This window comes from Sminthopsis crassicaudata, chromosome 3 (assembly GCF_048593235.1).
Source record: "Sminthopsis crassicaudata isolate SCR6 chromosome 3, ASM4859323v1, whole genome shotgun sequence".
Taxonomy (NCBI): domain Eukaryota; kingdom Metazoa; phylum Chordata; class Mammalia; order Dasyuromorphia; family Dasyuridae; genus Sminthopsis; species Sminthopsis crassicaudata.
The window spans coordinates 488,480,724-488,508,716 of NC_133619.1; the positions used below are offsets into that span (position 1 = coordinate 488,480,724).

Below are 27,993 nucleotides of genomic sequence, written 5' to 3' on the forward strand. Positions count from 1 at the left end.
GTTGTGGTGTTCTACACAATTCCAGCACACTGGCATTTGCAAGGCCAGATCACTTTTATAGTTGTCAATTCTCCTTTTCAATATTATCTCTTTTTTTTTTTTCAATTAAGTCAATTTGTCAGTCTAGTATTTATATTGGCATACATTCTAAATAAATCTGTGTTATCCTCTGTCTAGACAGATGTCTTGGGATTGACTATACCATGCCATTTCTGGCAAAATCCCTGATCCCATGCCCCTGAGGAATTAATCTAAGACTCCAAAAATGGTCCTAATAATGGTGATTCACACTATACTCTGTATAAGAATCAGTTGGGAGAAGGGAGAGACAAAAATAAGGAGTTATCCAAATGGCTTACTGATATTTTATTCCTTTCATTATTCTCAGCGCAGAAAGAAATTTAATTAGTAGCTTTCAAATCCATTCCTAGCTGAAGTAGAGAACCTTCTCAGGGAGCCCAAGAACAACACAGTCACACTCTTATTTTACAAAATACTTTTTACTTTAAAATATAGACTCTCTAGACCAGTTCACTAGGACTTGTGATATACATGATCATGCCCAGTTTGTTTTCAAAAAACTCAAGTCTCATACACAGTGTGAGAATTCATTTTACAATTGTATTAAACATTATGGAAACTTATGTATGAATTCTTCTTTTTCTTTTCTATTTCCTTTAAAATTTATACATTTAAAAAAATAAGAGGGACAGAGGTCAAGGTGCAAAAGAAAAATAGTCTATACAAAAAGCTAAATCTCATTTTTACAATAGATTAACTGAAAATATTTCATACAAATTTCTTCAAAAGTGTGGATTTTGGTGATATCCACATTGCACAGGAGACTTTCTGGAAGAGATGACTGGAGAACACTGAATATCTTGGGAACAATTTCAGTAATACATGGTCTTATCCCACCAACCTGTAGGGGGGAAAAGAAAATCAATATGAAATATGGAGCCTGTGAGAAATGTAAAAAGCAAATGCTTAATAAACCTCAGTAGAGTCTCCGAATCTGGACCCACATCCAGAATCTTTGAGATTACTTACTTCCTGGATAGTGCCTGATTAGGAGTTTTCGGAACTCATCATATAGCCAGATGACAATGGCATATGGTACTGCCACAAACCAATACTGAATCCTGGAAATAAAATAGAGTCAAGCCAAGAGTCAAAGTGTATCAGAAGACAAGAACCAGCTTCTCAGGTAAATGGTGGTGGGACTATTAACTTCACTGCCTTCTTGACAATTGCAACAAATTCAGGTGGATACAAAGCAGAGAGGACTTTTTCTAAACTGGAAAAAAACACTTTTCTTTAAAAGGCAAAGCTGGGAATACTCAAAGATGAGGACATAAAGTGTGCTTTTTCCTTCAAATCTTTCTAAAGAAAATATGGTTTTGGATCTGTTGGCATTTATCTCCATTCCTTGACCTTGTGTGATCCTATTTCCATATAGGGATATCTAAATCCATACTACCTTACTTCTGATCTAGATATCCCCATCCTAGCTCAGCCTGGTCCCCTAAGTTAAAATTCTCCTCAGAAGGAGGCCAGCATTTTTCCTTCCCACAGTAGGGCAGATAACTTACCGGAGCGTGGTGAAATTCAGGACAGGAATGCTTCCAAATCCACTGGAGAGGATTACTGCTATGATAATTTGAGATGCAATCCCAACCAAGATATATTTGTTTCTATAAGAAATGTAAACATGAATAGATTTTCTATCCACTTGATTATTCCTTAGCTCTTCCTAGCTTCCCTATTATTGTAGAGAAATGCCCCAAATTCTTAATTCCTCAGGCTCCCAACCTGCAAGTCATTCTCTTATACTCCACTTCCAGATCTAATTGGCTACCAGGGCCTATTGATTTCAATCCTTATGACATCTATAGACTTCCTTTTCTTCTCTGAGACTGTCACTACTCTGGTTTAAGCCCCCATTATTTCATCCTTTGACTGTCTCCTCCCTTCCCCATCCTCCACAATAAGCTCCTGTGGCTACCCATTATATCCAAGATAAAATAAATATTTTATGTGTTTTTTGTGAATGTGTCTGTTTATGTACATATGTATGTATCCCCTCCCCCATATTTTTCCAGTACTCTTACACCTTACACACTACCAAATACTACTTTGTGATCCACTGACACTGATCTCCTTGCTGCTGAGTATCATACAAAATGGATTATGTCCCATCTCTGGTCACTTTCACTGGATGTACCTCAAGGAAGTTCCAGCTGAAATCCCACCTGCTGTAGGAAGCCTTTCCCAATTCCCCTTAATGCTAGTACCTTCCAGTTGTCATTTAACACCAGTTTATTCTGCATTTATTTTGTTTGTATACAATTGTTTGCCTATGGTCTCATTTGAGAGCAGAATATAGATTTGTCTTTCTTTGTGGCCCTAGCCTTACTTAGCACAGTGCCAGCACAGGTAGGGCACTTAATACATGTTTACTAGCTGACTGAAGCCCTTCAGGCTAATATGATCCAGAACCCTGTCAAACAATCTTTTCCCATGGTAGGTATCCTAACATTAGTCTCTCTGATGAGCTATCAGAACTCTGCCCTCTTTACATGACAAGCCCTTGAGAAGTATAGTTGATACCTGAAGAGACCTTGCTGGAAAACTGAGTTTATCCGTGTTTTTCTGATGATTACATCTGCAATTTGCTGGACCATGACTGCAACAAAGTAAGCAGTGTATCCAGTCCATTCCAAGTATTTTCGCTGATATCTTGTCTGCAAATGATAAGAAAGGAGGATAGGTTTCAATGCTTTCATTTCCAAATGGTTGTACCCTTTTCTTCCCTGAAAACTGCTCAACAAATCAGTTTCTTAAAGTATAGTCTTCCACTATTAGGATGTAAGGTTATTGAGGGCAGAGGCAGACTCTAGTATGTGTATAATAAATTATTTTTTATTCATTGTATTTGTATTCCATGTACTCCGTGCACCATCTAGTGCATAGTCACCACTGAACAAATGCTTGTTAATTTTTTCATTCACTCATTGATTCTAATAAGGTAGTATCACTAGGGCAATATAGAGCATGATATGTCAGCATCAAGGTCAAATGGGAAATAGAGTGGAGAATAAATAGGATTAAAACTTTGACCTCCCTTACCCATTCTTGTCCATAGCTATCTTCAAGGTCGTTAAGATTATCATTTTCCCATAATGGCCTTAAGTAAAGAAGCAGGTCAGGTTTGAATCCCTGCACTGTATAGACAGTAAAGTAGGCAAAGAAACCTCCCACAGATTGCAAGATTCCTATAAGACAAAAGACATGTAGAACATGAGTTCTGGACATTCTATTTCCAATTCTCCTCCACCCATTAAAAAAAAAAAAAAAAAGACTGTGGGACCTGAGTATGGATTACAACATGGCATTTTCATTCTTTTGTTATTGTTTGCTTGCATTTTTTTTCTTACTCATTTTCTTTCCTTTATCTGATTTTTCTTGTGCAACAAGAGAATTGTATAAATGTTTACGTATATTGAATTTAACATATATTTTTAACATGTACAACATATATTGGGTTGCTTGTCATCTAGGGGAAGGGGTGGGGAGGAGGGGAAAAACTGAAACACAAGGCTATACAAGGATCAATGTTGAAAAATTATCCATGCATATGTTTTGAAAATAAAAAACTTAAAAAATAAAATAAATATGTATGCATGTATTGGATTTAACATATATATATATATTTTTTTTTTTACCATGTTTAATACATATTCGATTACTTGCCATCTAGGGGAGGAGATGGGGAAAAATGGGGGATTAGAAAACAAGGTTTTGCAAGGGTCAATGTTGAAAAATTATCCATGCATATGTTTTGAAAATAAAAAGCTTTAATAGAAAAAAAAAAAGACATAGTTTCTGAATGCTTAAGGAAGGACCTTTGGTAATGAAGTGACAAGTATGAATTAGACCTCAGCATACCAATTTGCAAATAGGAGTACAAAGCCAATTGATGATTCACCAATCTGTCCTTCTTCTTGTGGCGTGGCTTTCGGCTCATGATATCACTTTCAGCTTTCTCATAGGCTAAGGCAATGGAAGGAATCTATGGAGGGGAAAGAAGATGGTGTATTTAGAACACAGCCAGTTAACAGATAGATAGCAAATAGAATAACTAGAAAGAGAACAACTAAATCCCAACTCTCTGGAAGAAACAAATCTTCAAGCAACAAGAACCATTTGCTATTTTTTAAAAAAAGAAACTGATCTCTAACCCTGTCAAAATGTGAGCAATTCAGTACACTACTAACTGTAGAGAACAAAGAGGAAAGTTGGCAAGGGATTGGCAAGGATTATTTCTCTTCCCTTCCTTTCCCTCTTTGATTTCTGTTATCCACATAACCTTTATTCATGCTTTCCAAAGCCACATGAATAATGTTCCCTCAGTAGTATTGGTTATTCTTTAGTTAAGAATTATCAGTTGTGGATTTAGAGAGCAAATACTATTTCTACTTCTTATTAAGGTACTTGGTATGATCTTGTACAGATCATTGGGCTGCAATTTCCTTATGTATAAAATTGAACTGGAGATTGAACTGGATGCTCTCTAATCTTCCAGCTCTAGAGCATTGATCTTATGAATTAATTTGGTTCATTTTAGATGCAGAGAAAATTAGAGAAATTACATTGACCTATGCTCAGCTTTTTGTCACTAGATCTGAAGATTCCTGAAAATGTAAATAATGCCATTTTCTCCATTTTCTATTAATTTACTCCATCACTTGTCTCAGAGACAAGTAGCTTCCTCCTTGAAGTGGGGAAGATTTAGTGAAACTGCCAGATGTAAAGACAGTCTTTTATATTTAAGATATTTAAGAAGTCTTAGAAAACACCATAATGATTCTTTATTGAGAATAGAGCCCTGGATTAATTAGGGGGCTATAGCCTACCATGTTTCTTGGATCTCTTAAACATGTCTGGGAACCTAAACATTGGACAAACTGTTTTGGTGGTAGCTTCAACTGTGATCCTTGATCATTATCCCTAATTTAGGGATAATGAACTTGAGAAACAGGCACTGTACACATTTTTGGCTGATAAAGTAAATGGAATGGTTTGGAAAACTCAATTCAGAAGAGTGTTGATTATTAATCTCTTAACAAGTTAAATATTTTCAAGGGAAGGAAAAACCAGAAGGAAAAAGAAAAACAGTCCCAAAAGTTTATGGCACTTGATGCTATATTTACTTGATTCCTTAGTTCCTCTGAAATTTACTTACAATGTCAGTGCCCAAGTCGATGAACAAGATGGCTATGGTACCGATGGGCAGGGGAACCCCTGCAATAATGAAGATCAGGAAAGGGATAAGCTCTGCGATGTTTTTGGTCAGGGTGAATGCAATGATTTTTTTCAGATTGTCAAAAATTAGGCGACCTATGAAAAGAATGTTTTTGTCAGACAAATAACTCTCAAACCAAGAGGTTAAATCAACCATTTGTAAGAGCATGTCTAAGATATTCTTTGTATGCAAGGGACCTTACTTACCTTCCTCTATACCTGTCACTATAGAGGAAAAATTGTCGTCTAATAATACCATGTCTGCTGCAATTTTTGCTGCATCAGAGCCTGCACAACCCATGGCAATTCCAATATCGGCCTTCTTAAGGGCTGGAGAATCATTAACACCATCCCCTGTGACTGCAACAATAGCATTCTAAAAGAACACATTGAGATTCAAAACTTTAAATCTTGAAACTTTGAGGAGTAACCAAATTTTGGGGTATTGATAAAACAATAGCTTCTATCTGCTCTGGAAGTTAGGAAAACATGTTCTGCAAGAATCCATTTTTGAGGTAAAGGGTCATATCATCTTGTGGAGTGAAAAACAAGAGTAATAAGTCTCCAAGCAATATCTTTTTAAACCAACAAAGGTGAATGATAAAATGACAGAGAATAGAGAGAGGTATCTCTAGGTATACTAATAAAATATTGACTACAAGATCACCTTTATTATTTATCTCCACAGGTAGGATTTACTTAACAACAGAAAAATCATATTTAGAGAATGACAATCATATGGGCCACTATCTTCTTCAAACTGTAACAGATTCAAGCCAAAGCTATGGTATATGAAGGTAATGGCTATTGTGCTGTAAGAAATAATGAAAGAGATCATTTCAAAGAATCCTGATGCAGAGTGAAAAAAGCAGAATTTGAATCATTTATATTATAATAAATTTGTAAAGACAAACAACACTGGAAAATGCCATTTATACAATGATCAACCATTATTCCAATGGACTGATGATGAAGCATGCTACCTAGCCTCCTGATAGAGTTAATGGAATTAAGGACCAAAATGAGACATTTGGTGATGGAATCAAGGTCCAGAATGAGACATTTTTTGAATATAGTTAGTGAGGAAATCTGGCTTTTTTGATGATACATATTTATAGATGTTATGTTTTTCTCTTTTGACTCTTTTCTCCCTCAATATGAGGATGTGGGAAAAAGAAAAATAGTAATGTTAGTTGAAAAAACTTAAATATAAGCACAATTTAAGTTCACAAAAGAGTAATTTTGTCCTTGTACTTCCAAAACTTGGTATGGTACCTAGAACATAATAAATTGTTAATGAGTGCTTGTAGAATTGAATTGAATTTTTTGGAAAGAACTAGCCTTTTCTTTTCCTGAGCCTAGTGAAGGAACAGCAACAGTGTTTTGGGAAAGAGCTTTCTGTTATGATAAAGCTTCCCCTCAGGCTCAATAGTAATCTGAAGGTATCTAATCTCGACTCACATGATACCTGTCAATCAGCAAATATTTATTAAGCACCAGGCATATGCCAGGCATAGTACTGAGTTCTACCTCCCCAAGCACTCACCTGTCTCTGACAGCCCTCCACAATGACCAGCTTCTGCTGGGGAGATGTCCTTGCAAAGACAATTTCAGTGTGATTGGTCAGGAGTTCATCTAGTTGCTCTGGGCTCATCTCCTTCAGCTCCATTCCACTTACCACAGCTGCTTTGGCTTCCCTAGAAGGGCCAGAGCAAAACCCAGTAAGCTGAAAGGATAGCGCTAATACTGAGGGATTCTCCTTGATCTAGAAAGTCCTATAGGTAACAACACTCCAACAGTGATTAGCCCCTCACTTCTTCACTAATGCTCCCAATGCTCTGTTGCAAAACAGAGAAGCTCAGAATGTATTCTGGGAAAACAGGAAATAAGTCGGAAATTTTCAGATATCTTGATTTTCTCCACAATTTAAAGGAAAAATAACTATATAGAACAGCAAAAACTAAAGGGTAAAATAGTTGTTCTTGGACAACTTGAAAGGACTTCAGAGAAGATGAGGGGCTGAGATTTAACCCGAGTGAAATGTACATCTCTAGGCTGATTCCACTGAGTCAACAAATCAGGCCTCAAGAAATTTCATCTCCTGAATGGGTGAAATAGGGCAGGGAGGTCCGCAGTGGATAGAGTACTGGCCCTGGAGTCAGGAGGACTCAGGAGTTCAACTCCTGCCTCAGAAACACAGCTGCCGCCTACTAGCTGTGACCTTGTGCAAGCCATTTAACTCTATTGTGTCACCATTTAAAAAAAAAAAAAAAAAAAAAGACACTTCATCTGAGGAGCTTTCACCCCAGAACTTTTTACTTCACACATTTTCACTAAATAATAGCAGATGCTGAGGAGGGGAAGATTGAGGGATGCCCTGCCGTTTTCAGAAGTCAATCCTAGTCATGCTGACCAAATATGATCCTGGGCTGTGACTGTGGGCGAGGTGGAGTGAACACCAGTCCTCTAAGTGTGATACCCACAGGGAGCAAAAACATATTCCAGACAGCGAGACTGGGACTTAAAGGAGGAAGAAAGGAGTCCCTGGGCAGAATTCAGAAAACAATAGGACTTGAAGCCTGGAACAATATTGTCCACAATGCCAAAATAAAACTTAATAATAATAATAATATTATTAAGTTGCTAAAAATAAAATAGGACAAATTAAAAATAAAAATGAGCAAGCAAAAAGAAACTGACCAGTGATGGGTACTTTGATGTTAAAAAAAAAAAAAAATCTGGCTTCATATTCAGAGAAAGGAAATGAGGTTTTAAAAAACAAAACAAAACACTCCTACCATAAATGGTAACATCAAATGTTCACAACCCCTCCCCCCCATTTTTTTCTGAGACAATTGGTATTAAGTGCTTTGCCCAGGGTCACACAGGAAGTGCTAACAGTCTGAGGTCAAATTAGAACCCAGGTCCTCCTAACTCCAGAGCCAGTGCTCTTTCTACTATGCATGTTGCTGCCCTTTCCCAAAAGAAATCTTCGAAGAATTTTTTTTTAATTCAAAAATGAAACAAGAGAACAACTGAAAGTCAGAAACAAAGACAAAATAAAAACAAGTCAAGAAAATTATGAAAAGATTGCCAATTGGATAAAGAGATTAAAAAAATCTTAAAGAAAATAAGTCCTTGAAAACTAGAATGGGCAAATACAATTGAATGATGATCTAAGACATCAATATATAATAAAACTAGAAAAAAATAGAAGAGAATGTAAAACATCTTATTAGAAAAATAATTGACCTGAAGAACAGATTTGAACAGAACTATCTGAAAGTTATGATAAAAAAAAAAGAATCTGGATACAAAAGTACAAGAAATTATTAAGGAAAATTGCCTTGAAGTTTTAGAACAAGAAAGTAAAGTAGAAATAAAGAGAATACATCAGTCATCACCTAACAGAGATTGTAGGAAGAAAACATAGAAGAATGTCACAGCCAAGTTTCAAAATTCCCAAATTAAAGAGAAGAGAAGAAAAAAACCTCAATTTAAAAACTGCAGAAAAACAACCAGGATTTCAAGAGACCTAGCAGCTTTCACAGTAAAGACCATGAGTATTAAAACCTATTTCTAATAGCAAAGGAGCTGCAACAACAATTTATTCAGCAAAGTTGGGAACAATCCTAAATGGAAAAAATGAATATTTGATGAACTGAAAGACTTTCAGGTATTTATAACAAAAAAACCAGAACTCAAAGAAAAATTCAATATAATAGATCCAGAACATAAGGGAAATCATTAAAGACTAAATTATAAGCCACTGATTAAGGTCAGATGGTTTATTTATAATATATGAAAATGTTATTAATATCAGGAATTGTTTGTTATCATTAGTAATAGTATTCTAAATACTATTATCATTACTAAGATAGTTTGGAAGAAAGGCTGAATTGTATATAGATTCTAAAAAAGTAAAATTGAGTAGGAAAAGCTTAAAAAATGGAATGATAATTTCTTTCTCATAAAAATGAGGTGTATAAGGAAGAACTAATACAGAGGAAGCAGGGGAAGGTGGAGGGCTGGTAATACTAGAACTTTACTTTTGCCTGGGTTGAAGAAGAAACTATATACATAGATATAAAATCCGAACACACACACATAAAATCTGAAGAGGTTTAGAAGTCTTCTAGAGAAGTGAGAAAACTGAGGGATATGGTGGAACAGGACTTTTAGAAAGACATATTAATTAAGATTAATTAGTTAGTTAGCTATTGTCTTTCATTCTTAAAGAGGACCAAAATGATGTCACCATGTTAGATAACACAAGATTTAGCAGCTTCTACATTAAAGGTATCAGAAGGTTTGTAATATGATATTCTGGAGAGCAAGGGAGCTTGAATGACAATCAAGAATCACCTATCCAGCAAAACTGAGTATAATCCATCATAGGAAAAGATGGGTTATTCAATGAAATAGAAGATTTTCAAACATTCATGATGAAAAGACCAAAGCTGAATAGAAAATTTGATTTTCAAATGCAGAACTCAGGAGAACATAAGGAGGTAATCGGGAAAGGGGAATCATAAAGGCATTAATAAAGTTTGTATGTTTACATTCCTACATGGAACAATGATATATGTAACTCATAAGAACTTTCTTATTTTTATGGCTGTTAGAAAAAATAAAATTAAGGGGGAGAAAGAGGAGCATATTGGGAGAAAGGGAAAGGTAGAAGTGGAATGTCATAATTATGTTATAAAAGAGACAAGAAAAAGTTTTAATAATGGAGAAGTGGGGGAGTTAGTGAAGTTTACTCTTATCAAAATTGGCTCAAAGAGGAAATAACACACACTTAATATGGGCATAGAAATCTATTTTATACTGCAGGAAAGTAGGAGTAAAAGAGAATACAAAAAGGGGGGAAGATGATTGAAGAGAAGGTATATTGAGGGAGGGGGTGATCAGAAGCAAAACACTTTTGAGGAGGGACAGGGTGAAAGGAGAAAATAAATGCAAGAGGGAGATACAGTTATAAATAGCGATTATGAAAAGAATATTGAAGTTTCTGTGCTAAAGGTCGCATTTCTCAAATATATAGGGAATTAAGTCAATTAAAAAAAAAAGAAGCACTCCTCAATTGATAAATGATCAAAAGCTATGAATTATGTACAAAGGGCTATAAAATCTTGCATATCTTTTGACTAACAAAATCATTAGTAGGTATGAATCCCCCAAAAAGATTTTTTTAAAAAGGAAAAGGACCTATATGTACAAAAATATTTATAGCATCTCTTTTCTCAAGGCAAAGAATGGGAAATTTAGGGAATGCCCATCAATTGGAGAATGAATAAATTGGGGGAGTGATTATGATGAAATGCTATCATCCTATAAGAAATTATGAGCAGGATGCTCTCAGAAAAACTTGGAAAGTCTTCTGTGAATTCAAGCAAAGTGAAATGTACTGTGTAAAGTAATAGCAATGTTGGGGGATGTTCAGCTTTGAATAACTTTGCCATTCTCAACAATAATGATTCAAGACTACTTTGAAGGACTTATGATGAAAAATGTTACCCATAACCTGAGAAAGAATTGATTAGACACAATCAGATTGAAATATACTTTTTTTAAAACTTTCTTTTTCTTGAGAGTTTTTTTTTTTGAGGGGGGGAGGGACAGGAATCTATTTTTTTTTTTGCAACTTGACTTTTTAATGCAATTTGACATTAAAAAAAACTATCTGTTTTACATAATTTCACATGCACTTTCTCAGTTGGTGGGTGGGAGTATGGAGGAGAAGGAATCTGGAACTCAAAGTTTTAAAGAAATGTAAAAAAATATTTACATGTAACTGAGAAAATAAAATATCTCTAGCATAAAAAAGTTACATTATCACTGTTCTTACCTTTTGTTAACTTGTTCTACAGGAATTTTAAGACGTTTTGCTATGTCTTCCACAGTCTCGCTATTAGCTGAAATGATCCCCACATTTCTGGCAATAGCTTTGGCAGTAATTGGATGATCACCTGTCACCATGATAACCTAAAATTGGGGGGAAAAGATAAAACCAATAAGAAGCAGGCCTAGCTGTTGTTGTTTGTCCTTCAGTCTTACCAGGATCATGCCATCGGAGAGGGGATGCCATGACCTGTAAGTGAATTGGATTTGAGTGAGCGGGGCTGTGCAAGATCAACTGCCTCACTTTTCTCTCCAGAACCATTTGAGTCCAGTGGCAAAATATAGATCAAGATGAATAGCGTTAGCTCCGGATGAAATGGGAAACCTTGTCCTAAACTAAGATCTTCAACAGGTCTGTTTGATTGAGGTTGCACCCATTCAGTGATTAAGGCCAGGTAGCCATTGAAGTAAAGAATTTCCTCTTTCATCTATTCCAGAAAAATATAAATAAATAAATGAATGAATAAATGAACCTGGGAGGGAAAGACACTCAGGATTTCTAGCCAAAGCAGGAATAATTGCTATTTACATGCAATCTGAGTCAATTAGGACCCAAACAAAGACCAAATGGGGTTGGCTTAGCACCTACTGGTGGTCAATGAAAATCAGATTGCTTTTGGTTTAAGGATTGGTCTTTTAAAAAGAAATCTAGCCAGTAAACTCCCTTCTTGGGAGGGTTCACTTCTGTTTCTTCTTTCACAGCTATAAATAATATGAAATTATGTTTTACGTGATAGCACATGTATAAACTACATCAAAATGTCTCCCATCTTTGGAAGTGGGGGTGGGGAGGTAACTTTGAAAGTCAAAATCTTATAAAAATGAATGCTAAACAAGATTGATGGTCAATTCTGATGGGTGTGGCTCTCTTTGACAATGAGGTAATTCAAGCCAGTTCCAATGGTCGGTGATAGAGCCATTTGTACCCAGGGAGAGAACTGTGAGGATGGAATGTGGATCACAGCATAATATTTTCATTTTTTTGTTGTTGTTTGCTTGCATTTTGTTTTCTTTCTCATTTTTTTCTTTTTGATCTGATTTTTCTTACACAGAGTGATAATTGTGGAACTATGTATAGAAGAAATGCCCATGTTTAACCTATACTGGATTACTTGCTGTTTATGGGAAGGTATGGAGAGAAGGGAGGGAAAAAATTTGGAACAAGGTTTTGCAAGGGTGAATGTTGAAAATTTTCTATGCATATGCTTTGAAAGTTTAAAAAACTGTAATAATGTAAAAAAATTCTAAAAAATTTTCTTGGGAAAAAAATAAAAACCATAACTCTTAACATTGTGTAAATGTTGAGATTGGACCAGAATTTTATGGATGAGAAAATGCCCTCTACTTCCATTGCAGATTGGCACCTTTTAAGCAACTTAAGATCTCAGAAAGTTGTGCATAGCCTTAGGAGGTTATCAGTGTCTAGGGTCACTTAGCCAGCATGTGTTGGAGAAAGACTTGAGTCTGTCATGTCTGAGGGACTGGAACTCAGGTCTTCCTGGCTTTGAGACCAGCTCTTATTCCTTCTTCTATGATGCCTCTCATATAAAAAGGAAAATGAAATAAATGGAATTTGTAGAGATGATTTATTGTCAAATGAAACTTCCTGGAAAAATCTCTCTCATCTGTGAAGCACGCAGAAGTAGGAAAAAAGAACTCTACCTTGATACCAGCACTGCGGCACTTGGTGACTGCATCAGGGACAGTGGATCGGGGGGGATCAATCAGTGATATCAGCCCCACAAAGCAGAGGTCAGAAGTGGGAAAGTTCATGGTCTCTACATCAAAAGAATAGGTATCTGGAAACTCATCTTCTGGCAGGTAAAGATGGCAGAAACCTGGAATAGACATAGGGAATACACAGGAGAAGGAATCAATAAGAACAGGAAGAAAATAAGAAATGAGATGCACTGTGCTTCCATACCATACAAGCACATTAAAGTGTCAAAATGCTTTTTCTTCTCTGGACCTTCCTCAGAAAATATATAGCAGATATTTGTGGAAATCCTCTGCTCATCACAAGAAGTATCTATCTAGCTATAGGATATTGTAAAAGTCAAACAGTTAAAAAATTATACTATGAAATCATAAATTTTTTAAGCTGAAAGAGACATAACTCATCAATTAATCTAATCTCTTCAATCTTACACATAAGGAAACTAAAACCTGCACTTGAAAGCTCCTAAAAGCCATCCTACTTGGGTTAAAGAGATCTACTGTTTAAAAGAAATAATAATAGAATTTTGCCAGGAAAGAAAAAAAAGGAAGTTTCTATGCTGGGAATGCCCCCACTAATAAAAATCAGTTTTATACCATTAAAAAAAGTATAGAACATTCATTCAAAAATTCATGATTTTCCTGATAGTTTCTGCATTAGAGGAATCATTAATGAAATCAGGAATTCTTGAAGCACTTTTAGTGTGTTTAAGCATCGAACATGCTTTCCCAAATACAAATTCTATTGTCCTTTAGAAAATATAGCCCACCAATTTATTTCTTTTCCTTAGTATCACCATCTACTGTTTTTGACAAACTTGTTCATTTTTTCAACATAAAAATTTTATGTGGTAGTAGTTAGTGGTCCTTTCTCTGTCATCTTCCCAGAGGAACTTACCCAGCACTCTCTCCCCTAATCCCCCTAGCTCCATGTATGCATCTTGGAAAGCCTCCACTGAGCTTTTATCAAGAGGTTGCTCCTGGCCATTGATCATGATGGTGCTGCATTTCTCCAGGATCCTCTCAGGGGCTCCTTTCATCACCAAGAGGAAGCGTTTGTCATTAGGGTCATCTGTTTCATGAATGGAGAGCTGGAGGAAGTAATTAAATGAATGTTAAATGGGGCATGTCACTTTTATTGTCACTTCTAAGAGACCTCAAGAGATATAGTCAATACCTGGAGAAGGAAAATCACCTCTTGCTCTTTATACATTATAACTGTCCTTACGTGAAAAGAAGAGGCTATCAATGCCCTTAGTGTACATTCTAGTCTCCTCTACTGATGGGATCAAGGAGCTAGATCTGCAAGGGACCTTAGAGACCATGTAGTCCAGCTCTTCATTTTATAGCCTCACTTGGGCCACATAGGTAGTAAATGGCAGAGGTAAGGTTTGAATCCAACACTACTTCTCAAAGTTTATAATGACAAGCTATTCAGACTCACAGTGATCTCTAGTGTCTCCCACTAGACTCACTTGGCCCCTATAAAGCTGCAGCCTGGAGTTTCATGAGAAGTAAAGAGACCCAAACTGAAGCAGTACCTCTCTCTAAAGAAAAAGAGAGGTCTTTTTAAATAGTGGCACAAATTTTCCTGAATTTCATACTAGGGCAGAATTATGTACTTCAGGTTTAAAAAAAATTTCAGGAACCAGAGACTTAAATTGTATTAGTTTTCAGCACAGTTACATTTGCCTGAGTCTCTTTCTTTTCAAATCACCCTCAATGAAGAGATTCTTACACAGGTGTATTCTGATAGAAAAACTGTGCTGCCATGTTAACCATCAAACCTCATTTGATTATATTTTAGGAGGTCAAAGAGGACATTTATATTTGTGTGAGGGGAAGGATGCCATACTTTATGGCACAATTCCACTTTGCTGCAGCCTGAACAAGACAGTCACTAGTGAAATTTCTAACACTAAATAGGCTTTTCTCTCATACTAAAAGTTCCTAATACTTTAGACTCTGATGAATGGTTTTTGTTCCCATACCAATTCATTCTTCTACCCATGAAGGGGATAGAAGGAGTCAGCCTTTGGACACTCCTGAAGTGATGTGATTTTATTTGTATTTAATTTTAAAATCTAATGTTAGAGAAATTCCTATGCAATTATGTTAGTTTCTCCATTCAACGAACATTTATTAAGTACTAATTGTGCAATGCTTTTTGCTAAGTACAAGGATAAATAGATAGTTAAACTTGCAGAAAAAACCTTACATTCAAGATTATTGTGTTTGTTTATTTCATATTTTAGCTTGCAACTTAAGTTTCCTTATGAATTAAATGTGTATACTAACTGCTGCAAGGCTGATTTCCTGAGATATTGGCAAAAAGACAGCATGGGAAACCAGAACCTCAAATGCTTAGAATAGAATCTAGAACCTTCATGGTTTCCTCACATACTATCAGAAAGGGCATTTATTTGTTTACACCTAATTTGATGGAAGCTTGATTACTTTTCTGATTTTTGGAATAAGGCAGTCCCTCTGAAAGTGAGCTCCCCATTGCCAGTCATTTAGTCTTTTGTCCTATTACTGCATTTCCTTCAGGAAGAGAGGGTGAGGCTGATGACTCTGTGCAATTGTGCCTTATTTAAATCCAATTCACAAACAAGTCAAGACATCACCTGTTATATCTTTGGTCTTCAAAACTGAAGAAAAAGAATTCCCTTAGTGCCTCTGATAGTAACTAAGCAACAAAAACCTAGAGACGCTCAAATCCCTCTGTACCAGAAACTAAAACAGTAGAAATGAATGAATTTTTGCAAGGGGATCTATGTCCTAGCTTTTCTAGCTATTCTCCTTCACCTACTGTGCTTCTGGGAAAACAGCCCAAAGTAGCCAAGGCTCTAAATCTGCGGAGACATTCAATAATTACAGGTAAGAACACCACGAGGCTCAGGCTAAGAAATAAGGTAAAACCCACCTGGAATTTGTTGACAGAGTTAAAAGGGATTTCAACCACTTTTCTGTTTTTTTTCCTTCTTTCTATCACATCACCCATTATGACTTCTGAGAACTTCAGGAGGGCAGCTTCTGAGGCATCTCCCATCACTATTTTCTGGAGATTTTTCACAAAAACAAATAAAACAAATCAAATTGTAATCACAGTGTGGCTCTTCCATGTCATTTAAAATTAACCTCTATTTTTGAATACATGCCATGTGCTTCAAGTAGTGAGGAGAGAGGGGAAAAGATGCTTGCCCTCAAGGAGTTTATAATCTAATTGAAGACAGAATATAAATGAATAAAACAAGATAATAAGGTTAAACTTTGAAACTTCATTGTCTAGACAATAAGTACGTTTAAAGAAAGACCAGCTCATTAAGGCCCAGAGAAGTTGAGGTAGAGAGGTTTCCTATCATGAATCACTTGTGCTAGGCCTAGAAACACCAGAATGGATAAAAGGATAAAGATTTTTAAAAAGGCAAAAACCATTAATGAATCACAGAGAAAAAAATAAAAAGCATGGCATGTTGTCAATCAGTTAGTAATGAAACAGTTCAGACTTAAGCTGAAAACAGTGGAGAAACAAATTTAGATAAGACAAAATGGAGTTGTGGTAAAGAAGAGCTTAAAAACCAGGCAGAACATTAATAGTGTAAAAAGACTAATGAATCATTGAAGAGTAAACAGAAGAGGCAGATGAAAAAATTAAGTAAAAGCCTAACAGTGGGATGTAGGAAGAATTACCTCAGTATGAAACTAAGATCTAGAAGCTCAATTCAGTGACTGCTCTAGGAATCTAGGAAAAGATAATCAGGACAGAACTGAAGTTTTAAATGAGTGACATTTTAAAAGGAAGAGAAAAGACATTTACAGTCACTCTATGGATATGGGAAATCAAGGAAAAATTAAAAGAAAAACTCCAATCTTTAGGTTTAGGCAGTAGGCAGAAGGTGGTATTGATATTCAGGAAAATTGGAAGAGGACACTGACTTGGAGAGAACAAAATAGCATAAAAATAATAAGAGTAGCCAAGTGTTTTACAAAAATTGGAGAACTAAAATTAGACATTAGCAAATTGAGGTTTTTCTTGTCTCTTGACAATGATGAGTTCGATATCTTTGATTGAGTTTTAACCTTTCTGAGCTCAATTTCCACTCTCATTATATAAACTGATTGAAGTAAGTGATCCTTAAGATTCTTAAAACTCTGAGAAAATGAAAGAAATTGAGTTCGGTTTGGACATGTGTTCAAGCTAGATTCCAATGCTTGGTCAAATGGCAATGACTAGTAATCATTTGTTTGAATAATAGAGATAGGACTGGACCTAAGATAGGATGGAATATCAGGATCTGGAGAGCATCAGCATAGAGTTGATAGCTTAGGGAATAGATAAAAAGAAGTGAGGGAGACAACAGAAAACAGAGTGGGGAAAGGAAGAGGAGAAATCAAGAAAGTTTTTACATGGTGAGATAAAGAGAGAATGAAATACATTGAAAGCTATAAGGGTTCACACATTTATCTTGGATGAGAAGAATAGCCCTACAATTGATCTGATCAATTGGTACCTTTATTGGTGAAGACAACTCCATATACTAATGCAGAGTTGCATCTGCTCTCCAATTTCAGAGTTATTTGGGGCATTCCATTCAATTAAGGGTCTCAAATATTTCAAATATTCCTCTTATTAAAACTGCTTAAGACTCAGGAATGTGAGGGGAATAAATTTAAGGTGGAAGGTAAGTTTGATACCTATAGAACAGGAATTCCAGAGGGAACCTTGCAAAAGATGGAGTTAGGCTGAAACTTTGAGTAGGGGACTGGAATGAAGAAAGTGGCATAGAATGTTGGATGGAGTTTGGATAATGAGATACAGAAGATCAGAGATAAGCAGAAAGAGTTTAAGAAAGAAATTTAAGAAGTGAACAGAAAGCAAACAAAGAAACCTGCTATAGAAAGGAATATTTACTTGTTGCGCCTCTGTTCAAGATTCCTTCCCTCCTGTTGCATTCTAGGACCAAATATAAACCTTCATAATTAGCCCTTCATAATCTGGTTTTCTAACCTATCTATTGTTTCTGGCTAGTTAAATAATACCATAGCTAAAATGGACTGCTTGTAGCTCCCCTTAAGCATCATTCTCTTTCCCATGTTCTTTGCACAGGCCATCTGTCTCTCATGCATGATATTCACTTTCTCCCCAAATCTTGCCTTTTGTTACTCTTTGCTCCTTACAGTTTTCATCCCAAGAGCAAACCACAAGAGATGTTTCCCTATCCTCAATTTGCTAGTGTTTCTTACCTAATTACTTTCATCTCCTACTTTTTGTTACTCTTTACTCCTTACAACTTTCATCCCAAGAATGACTCATAACTAGAAATGTTTCTCTATCCCCAATTTGCTGGTGTTTCTCATTTAATTACTTTTCATATTTATCTTTGTGCATGTAGTTTTCTCCCAGTTGAACATGAGTTTTCAAAGGCCAGCACTATGTATGTCTGATTGCCCTAGAGCTTACCATATAGTAAGTGCTTAATAAATGATGAATAAATGGTTTGAATGAGTTGCACTTTTGAGAAACAAATAAGACATACATTGTTTCAAAACAAGAGAACAAGATCATAAAATTTCCTTTAATTTGGTATTGGATTTATCAGGAACTACAATGACTCTTGTTCAACCTACTACCTGAAATCAGTATTTTTTTGACCTCCAGTTTTTCCAATTTTTCTACACACCCAAGTGGAATGGAACAAGGTATTTCTTTGTTAGTTGGCTAGATAACATGTGGGCAATTGAAACTTGCTCTTATCTATAGTAGAAAGGGAAGAAAGACAGCAAGATCACCTGAAGATTGGCTTTGATGTCATACCTAGGAAAACATAATCCCTACCTTCATGATGGGGACACTTTCCTGTCCTGATTTGAACTCAGCTCGGTTGCCCAGCATTACAATCTTGGATAAGGAAGTCCAGGTTGCAGAACTTTGGTCAAAGATCTGGTCTGGAAAGCAAGACAAAGAATGATGACATACAGAAGTCTATTGTGGTAGAAAAGAGAGACTTTGAGTATCCATAGTGTCCAAATAAATCTCAGAAACAGCCTGCTCAGTCCATCAGGGTTGGCAGTAGTTTCCCATGCTCAGCCCCACAACCTTGATATTATTTCCAAAACCTCACCTTTTTGATCTTCACTTGTATCAGCCTGATAAATCTTGTTGTCAAACCACAGATGGGCCACAGTCATTCTGTTTTGTGTTAGGGTCCCAGTTTTGTCAGAGCAGATGACGGAGGTGGAACCCAGAGTTTCTACTGCTTCCAGGTTTTTCACCAGACAGTTCTTCTTGGCCATCCGTTTTGCTGTCAGTGACAGACTCACCTAGAAATGGAAGAAGAAATATAATCCCCAGTGAAATGAGCTTTTGTTAATTATTTCTGTAGAGATCTCACTTTGACCTATCTTTTATAAAAAACCATGCTCAATATTTGTGACTAGATGAAGGAGGGTAAATAAATAGTTGTTATATAGAAAATCAGCATATTTATATTGGTTGAATGCCAAGAAGCTTTTCTTTTTAAAAAAAACAAAAACCTAATTGTGATTCTTTCCTCTTTTGAATAAAGTGATCCACAATGAATTAATTGTAAAGGAAAGATCAATATGACTGTACCATATGGATGAAAATCACCATTTGATCTTGTTCACCTTAAGCAACTATGTCTCTTTCTAGAAAAATTGGAAGGAGCTGTCTGCAAAGACTTTTGCCCAAATGGAACTCCTAACACACTCATCTCATCCTCTAGATCTTCAAGGAGCTATTGTATATGTTATTAAATACACACTAGAGTTCAACATCTTCTACACCTCAGTGTCTAGGTCAGATAAAGGTAAGAGATCAACACAGAGACTGCTTTCATTTTGCTTCAAGGTAAAACTAGAGCAGAGAAACATATACAAAAGATTATTTTAGAGATCTCCTTTTAAGGGAAATTTGTGTGTTAATGATCTTAGATTCTAATATTGGACCTATGTAAAACAATGTTATATGCTTTTCTAACAACCAATATATATTTAAGACATTTAAGTTTTGCCTGCCAGTGGAGAAGTTAATCTACTTTGAAATACTGAAATAACTTGTTAATATGCCAACTCATGTTGGGGCTTGTATATTCTGTTAGGAATATAAAGATCAAATCAGAGACATAGGTATGACATCATGGACTTACAGTGACAGCGGCCACCAGACCCTCTGGTACATTGGCCAAAATGATGCCAATGAGGAAGATGACAGCATCTAGGACCCGGTATTTCATGCATATGGCAATGATGAAGAATACAATACCAATGGAAACAGCTACCCCTGCTACAATATGGACAAAATGCTCAATTTCAATGGCAATTGGTGTCTTCTCATGCCCAACAGATGAAGCTAGTGAGGCAATTCTTCCAATGACGGTACGGTCACCTGTGTTGATGACCATTCCAGTTGCTGTTCCTGGAAAGAAAGTATATGGATGACATTCCAGGAGGATTTGCCTATAAGGCGTATAGACTGTTTGAGATTTTGTCTTCATTCTCTGACCTGATATGACTACTAGGTGGGCATTGTCCTGATCTGAATAAATATAAAATATTAGATCAAGTGTTGGAATTTTGGGTATAATTCTTTTTATTTTTCCTTAGGGAAAACACATTTTGTATGAAGTAGTGGACAGCAGTCCAAGAAGTAGTCCAAGAGTAGAGAAAACTTAATTTTTTTTATGGAATGTTTGTTCCATATATTCCACCAGACCTACCTTCTAGGCAAGTTGTGGAATAAAAGCCAATGTTCTTCGACTCCAAGGGATTCTCATGAGTAACCTCACAAGAGCGAAACTGAGGCTCTGATTCACCAGTAAGAGATGAATTATCTACCTGTGAAAGAATAAAATTACACTTAATAGAAATTTATTAACTATCTACTATATGGAAGACACAGTCTAAAGTATTGGGATTCTAAAAAAAATAAAAGCACTACCCTGAAAAATATTCCATTCTATTAAGTGTGTGTGTAGGGGGGTGGAGGGTAAAAGAAACATGTACATTTATAGTAAGCATAAAATTTATACCAACTACTACAAAGTAATTTCATGAGAGATTTGAGAAATGTCTAGAATTAGACACTTTGGCTGTCTTTCCCCTTTAGTTTAATATAGTACTATTGGATGGGTCAATAGATTACAGAAAGTAGGACCAGATTCAATTATCCTTAGAGGGAATACTGCATTAATGCTTACCTTACATCCTTGTGAGGTCAGGATTCTGATATCTGCAGGAATCTGGTCTCCACCTCTAATCTCTACAATATCTCCTAAAACCAGCTGCTCTGCAGGGATCTCCCTCTTTTCTCCATTTCTGATGACAAGAGCGTTCTGGGAAATGAAAATGAAAAAGAAACTTCAAATCCTAACAAAGCAAGTAGAGTAAAGGACTCTATAATGCAGAGGAGGACTAGAAAACATCAAGAGAAGATTTGGCATAGTTTGTAGATTTGACAGAGACAGAGGGAGAGGAGGGAAACAACTAAATATAGGAATTGATGCTAGTTATAGATACTGGGAACAATATTAGATTTAACAGTAACAATAAATCAAAATCCAGTATCTTAGCTAGTCCAACAAGTCCATTACCCTCATTCTACACTTGAGAACAGAGTCCAGAAGAAGTTAAGGAACCACCCTAACATCATGTAGCTAGGAAGTATCATGGAAAAAAAAGTAGCAATTAAGTGGTGTTTACCAAGACAAGACAATTTTGAGCTACTTACCCGAGGAATCATTTTAGTGAAGCTGGCAATGATATTGGTACTTTTTGCTTCTTGGTAATAAGCAAACATCCCAGTGAGGATGACTACCACAATAAGCACACCACCTAAATAGACCTTCAAAAATAGGAAAGGGGAACTATGTCAGAAAATCTGTACTCACAATAAACCAGGTGCCTCAGAGTGAAAATCTATCATAACATAACTTAGGTGCCCAAAATTTGCATATAGATCAGTGGGGGATCATTTCATTCATACATTATGGTTGTCAGGTCCTATGAATCTCCTAAAGGTTTCCCTAAATGCTTCACTTGCTAAACTAAGAAAAGAGGAAGCTGGACTTGAGAGGATGAGATTAGAGTTCAGGGATATGGAACTTCTGTTCCTTAGCAACTCATGATGCTTTCCTGTTTCATCTCTGTGGCACAGAAACAGCAGCCATCATTACAGCTCCATCTCTACCTCCTATCTTATATAAGTAGAAACCACAGCCTGGAGAAGTCTAACAACTGGACCCCAACTCAAGAGTGATTCCTTGGCAGAATCAATATTGAATTCCACTTCTCTGACAATCCAAGGCTCTGGCCATGAGAACCTTTAGCCTCTGGTATCTTTTCTATGACAACTACCAATCACAAAACCATTTCAAGAAGCTTTTTAGGCACTTACATTGTCCAAGGAAGCAGAGTTATCCTTTGAAAACTCTATCAGGTATGCGATGAAACACAGGACAGCTCCTGCCCACAAGAGGCTGGAGAATCCACCAACCATTTGTTTGAGGAATTTGATGATTTCTGGAGTTTCTTTGGGTGGGGAAAGGACATTGGGGCCATCCCGAGCCAAGATTTCTGCAGCTTTTATGTTAGTGAGACCCTGAAAAAGGAAAGCCAAGAAAAATCGATGTTGTAGCTTTTAGTCTCCTAGCTGCAGAACTTTAAAGGGTGGGGATTTTTGTTTTGTTTTTGCTGGGGCATGGAAGGATCCCTCTACTTGGAGTGAAAATCTTAATTTTGTGAAGCTTCTAAGTATTTTACAGTTTTTATCTTTGAGGGTTTTTTTCAGCCCAAGGAAAAGATTAATTTAGATTTTCCCAAAGAGCTATTCTGCATGTCTATGTAAAGAGGAGAAAATATCTTTTCTTGGCAGAAGAGTGAGGATTTACAGAGAAGAAATCAAAACAAGATGGGTGAAGTCCTAGAGTCAAAGGACCTGGATTCTCATCTTGCCTCTGATACCAACTTGGGGCCTTCAACAAATTACAATCTTCTTGGTCCTTAACCTTTTTTTTTTTTTTTTTTTTTTTTTTTTTTTAATAAAATTAGCAGGTTGAGTTAGAAAGCCCCTGAGTGTTTTTCCCTCTAACCCTAGATCTATGATTTTTCTAAAATTACCAGGGCTAAAATCAAAATAGTTCTGAGAAAAAAAGAAACAAACAAACAACAACAACAACTACAAAAAAATAACAAAAGCAACAAAAATCTTCTAAAACTTCTCAATAATTGGTGTTACTAAGTTCTTTTTTTCTATATTTACCCTAGATCATACCCAAATTTGAAATCCTCTTCATCCTTCAAAACCTCACATTTTACATACTTTGGAAAACTATTGCCTCGTCCCCTTAGCCTAATGTGAACTCTAGATTATTTATTTTTGTCATGGACTATTCAAGCAATTTTGATTATACCTCCCTTGTACTTAATACATGTCTTTATTATTATTATTATTGTGTATATGGTAACCATCTCCTCTCTCTTGATAGTATATAAACATTGAGGGGAAGAATTATATTTTATTCACTTTTAAGTCTCTGTCTACAGGTAACATACATGTTTAATGTGTTTTTGAATGAGGATACAACTCACTAGCTAGTCTATTTCTTTACCAGGGACATTACATCCTTTCCATCATTTAGGGGATCCCCTTATTGATAACTAAGCCTGTGTCCTAGTCAAGGGACATCAAGGAGAACCAGATCATCAAGCATCTAAACAAAGACACTTGGGACACTAACTTTCCTCTAAGGTGCTAGTTATTGACACTAATAGTGTTTCCCAACTTTTCTCACCCCCCTCCCAGAAAGAGGAGCAAGTCCCTAATATCGGTCCTTCACCTTTTCAGTGACTTACTTGAAGGATGTTCGTTCCATACTTCTTTTCTAATTCCTTAGTGTTTAGTCTGTGGTCATCCTAAAATTCAAAAGGAAAAATAGAGAAAGAATTTACATTCTCATGTGACTGAGAAGCAGCTTAAATTAAGTTATTGTATTTCTCACCAGTCATTGGAACAATGGGAAAAAGCTGGATTCAGGCCATCGAATCCCAGAGCAGGAATGGACCTTGGAAGTCATAGATGACCAGAGTCCAAGTCTTGCTTCAGATATCCCAACTGCTGATTGTGTAATTAGACCACAGGCAAGTAACTAACCCTCTCATTGCCCCAGGTAGCTAAAAGTTTAGATTTACCAGGAGATCCCATCTACAAAAAGTAGAGCTATTTTCCATGCTGGCAATTCTCTATTTAGATTTCAGTGTACCATTCCCCACAAGGAAAAGATATACCCTTCTTTGTTCCACCCTCTGTAATTCTTCTATTTTAAAGCAGAATGAACCAAAACTCAATTAGCTTCTTACCCAGTCACAACTACTATAAAAATGAAAAATCATTTATTTTCTTCCCTTACTTTAAACTGAAACTATACATGAATGATCTTTCTGATTAAGATAACTAAATCTACAGTATAAGGATTTCATGCAGAATACAGAAACCATTTAGTAAAGATGGCCTCCAGGAAAAGATTACATCAACCTAATTTTAACATATCACAAAGTTAATATAATAGCTAACTTTTAAGTAGTTCTTCCTTATGTACCAGACTTTTGCTAAATATTTTACAATTATTATATCAGAACAACCTGGAAGGTTAGTTCTACTATCTTCATTGTGCTGATTAAGATACTGAGAAGAACACATGTTAAACTACTTACTCACCAGGGTCTCAGAGCTCTTGAGTTTCTGAGGCCAGATGAATCTTAGTACTTCTAGGGCTAGCACTCTTATCTCAGGGCCCCAGCTAGTTGTACAAGTACATTTACCTTTTTTTTTTTTTAATTTTCAAAATTTCTCAGGTAAAAACAAAACAAAACAAAACCTCAGGAAGAGAGGGAGTTGAGTGAAACTTACTCTCATCAGAATTGATTCAAAAAGGAAATAACATTCATACTTGATATGATTATAGAAATGTATCTTACCTTGCAGAAGGTAGGAGGGAAAAGGGATCCGAGAGGGGTGATAGAAGAGAGGGCATGTTGGTCAGAAGCAAAACACTTCTGGGGAGGGACATTATGAAAAGAAGGGAGAACATAATAAATGGGAGTGGGGGTGGGATACAATTATAGTAATTATAAAAGCAAGTTTCTCTATGAAGGCCTAATTTCTCAAATGTATAGAAAAATGAATAAAATTTATTAAAAGAAGAAAGAGACATTCCCCAATTGACAAATGACCAAAAGATATGCTCTATGCCCAAAGGGTTATAAAATCATGCATATCCTTTGACCAAGCAATACTATTATTAGATATGAATTCCAAAAGAGATTTAAAAAAAACTTATGTGTTTAAAAATATTTATAGCAGCTTTTTTTTCTCAGATCTGGAAATTGAGGGGATGCCCATCAATTGGAGAAAGGTTGAATAATTATGTAATTATGAAGAAATATTATTATACTATAAGAAATGATGAATAGGATACTACCAAAAAAATCTGGCAAGACTATGAGCTCAAGCAAAGTGAAATGTACTATGAATATAATATTTGCAAAGTTTGGGATGATCAGTGAATGACTTTGTTATTCTCAGCAATATAATGATCCAAGACTATTCTGAAGGACATATGGTGAAAAATGCTTTCCATAATCAGAGAAAGAACTGACTGTGTCTGAATACAGACTGAAGCATACTTTTTTTTTTTAACTTGCTTTCTTTCTGAGGGTTTTCTTAGTATGTTTTGTGTGTGTGTGTGTGTGTGTGTGTGTGTGTGTGTGTGTGTTTTCTTTTGCAATGACTTTTACAAAAATGTTCTGCATAACTTCACATGGGCTTTCTCAATGAAGGCAGGTTTCTACAGAAGAAGAGAGAGAATCTGGAACTCAAAAATTTAAAAATTAAGAAAAAATTATTTTACAGGTAAATGGAGAAAATAAAAAGAAAATACCTCAGACATTGTTTTTCTTTTTCTGGTATCTACAAAGGGCAGAAGAAGACTTTGTTTCCTATGGATAAGATGGTGTAATTAACAAAACAACACTGGCTTTAATTTGAGGTTTGGGTGATAGTGACTTTAATTTTGATTACCAATTACTACTTGAAGATGGTCTCTGTGCCTCAATTTCCTCATCTACAAAATGATGATTGTTAGATTCAATTCTACCTCTAAATCATGTGAGCCTTTGGCAGAACAAAAATAGGAGAAACTTAGGAAAAGTGCTGACAATTGCTTAGGATAACTGACCAGATCAATTTCTTGCTTGAGTTCTTTCTGGCGGTCCTTCTTGCATTGTTTCAAGCCCTCCTTTCTCTTTCCTTTGCCATCACCCTTGTCTGATGGTTCAACGTTTGTTTTTTCAGTGTTTTTTTCACTGATCTCAATAGTGTAAATTTCATATTTTTTCTGAAATGGAAGCAAAGATTTAGTATCAGTATCACTGGTCTTTTGTGGAGCTGGGGTCTTTGAGGACAAGCTAATCAAAATTGGGGAAGTAGGGAAAAAGAAGGAATGTATCAGGACAAGTCTGCACAAATCTCTTTGTTCTCCCCCTTCTTTCAGCTACTTACCCAGAGAAGAAAAGATAAGTGGACAATGGTAAGTATCTGAAGTATGCACAAAAAAATAATTTTCCTTTTCAGCCCTGAGGGCCACTTCCTTTTTCTTCCCTCTTCTTAAGTAAGACCTTACGATTTCTTTGCTACTTCTTAAGATACTGGGCCAACTTATAGACTCACAGCATATTTTTTATTTATTTTTATTAATTTTATAATTATAAAAATTTTTTACAGTATATGTGCATGAGTAATTTTTTTAAATAACATTATCCCTTGTATTCATTTTTCCAAATTTTCCCCTCCCTCCCTCTACCCCCTCTCCCAGATGACAGGCAATCCCATACATTTTACAGCAACATTTCTTTTAAATGGATGTTTAGATACATTGCCGAAAGTTTTGGCAGGATATTCCAATCTTAGGCTAGATTAGAAAAAAACATAGTTCCTTAACTCCACACAAACTTTCCAATGAAGGGAAGGGAACAAGCTTTTATTAATATTATGTATCAGGGACTCTTCAAAAGACCTTTATAAATATTATCTTATTTAAGGTGTCCCAGATCCTTCAGATGCTTTCCTTTGACTAAAAAAAAATTCCAGTTTAGAAGTTAAGATTTTACTATGAAATCCAAAGGAGAAAAGGGACCTAGGAAAGGCGAATTGGAGAAGTTAAAAAAGAAGGCAGCAACTCCTCAGGACCATGATTCCACTCATCTCCTCCAGCTCTTCCCAGTTATCAAGTTTCCCAAGGTAAATTTATTCTTTTTTCTCTCCTTCTCATAACAGATCTGGGCTTAAATAGTCATACTAAGCTTGGAAGTTGGTTTTTTTTTTTTTTATTTATTTTTTTTTATTACTTTTGTAGATACTTGGGCTGGGGAAATTGATATGGGAATAATCTTTTTCAGCTCTGAAGAAACTAATAAAACCAGAAGACCTAGAGATTCTAATGAACAGATTTCAATCCCTTATTCCTTGCCTTCTCCACTTTGTAGAATCCCCCATCCCTCATTTTCCCTTGCCTTTCCCAACCTTTGGGACTTTATTGTTTTTTCTAGATAAAGATAAAGTATCCTTAAGGTGGGGTAGGCAAGTGAAAGGGCACCAATTTACCACACTTACCTAATCCCTGTTTTCCCTGACCAGCCCAACTGTGGAGTAAGGGTTTGAGATAGAGTGCAACACAATACATACCTTGCCCATGAATGTAGATGTTGAGAGTCCGAGTTGGGGTGTTTATGGTGCTGTCCTGGGCAAGGGAGCAGTGGAAAATTCAAGGAACTGAGCCGCAACTCAAGAGAGCTCCAAAGAGTTCGGCGATCAGGTCACAGGAATCCAAAGGTTTGAGTAGGAAAGTTGTCCAGTCCTGAGGACAAACCTAGTGTTAGCTATGGGATGACATCCTGGTAAGTTGAGTGTACTGCTCCCTGCAAAGAAGTGTCCCATGCCTTCCTTCTTATAAAGCAATCGCTGGTCCCCTCCCATTATTATCTCTGAGGTCC

General features: G+C 36.1%; 1 protein-coding gene across 1 annotated transcript; it reads right to left on the bottom strand.

The window, feature by feature from the left end:
* Positions 1-481: 481 nt before the first annotated feature.
* LOC141563108 (potassium-transporting ATPase alpha chain 2-like) lies at positions 482-27,923 on the bottom strand. Its single transcript, XM_074303738.1, has 23 exons — positions 27,686-27,923; positions 26,181-26,339; positions 23,800-23,859; positions 22,343-22,546; positions 21,677-21,790; positions 21,147-21,281; positions 20,667-20,784; positions 20,097-20,365; positions 19,050-19,248; positions 18,764-18,873; positions 15,851-15,985; positions 13,823-14,015; positions 12,871-13,046; positions 11,156-11,292; positions 6,851-7,001; positions 5,512-5,680; positions 5,246-5,400; positions 3,949-4,072; positions 3,130-3,275; positions 2,611-2,744; positions 1,593-1,694; positions 1,051-1,142; positions 482-922 (listed from the first exon to the last, which is right to left on the bottom strand). The coding sequence occupies exons 1-23, from the start codon at positions 27,692-27,694 to the stop codon at positions 894-896; spliced, it is 3,120 nt and encodes a 1,039-aa protein (XP_074159839.1). The 5' UTR covers positions 27,695-27,923; the 3' UTR covers positions 482-893.
* Between the last annotated feature and the right edge of the window lie 70 nt (positions 27,924-27,993).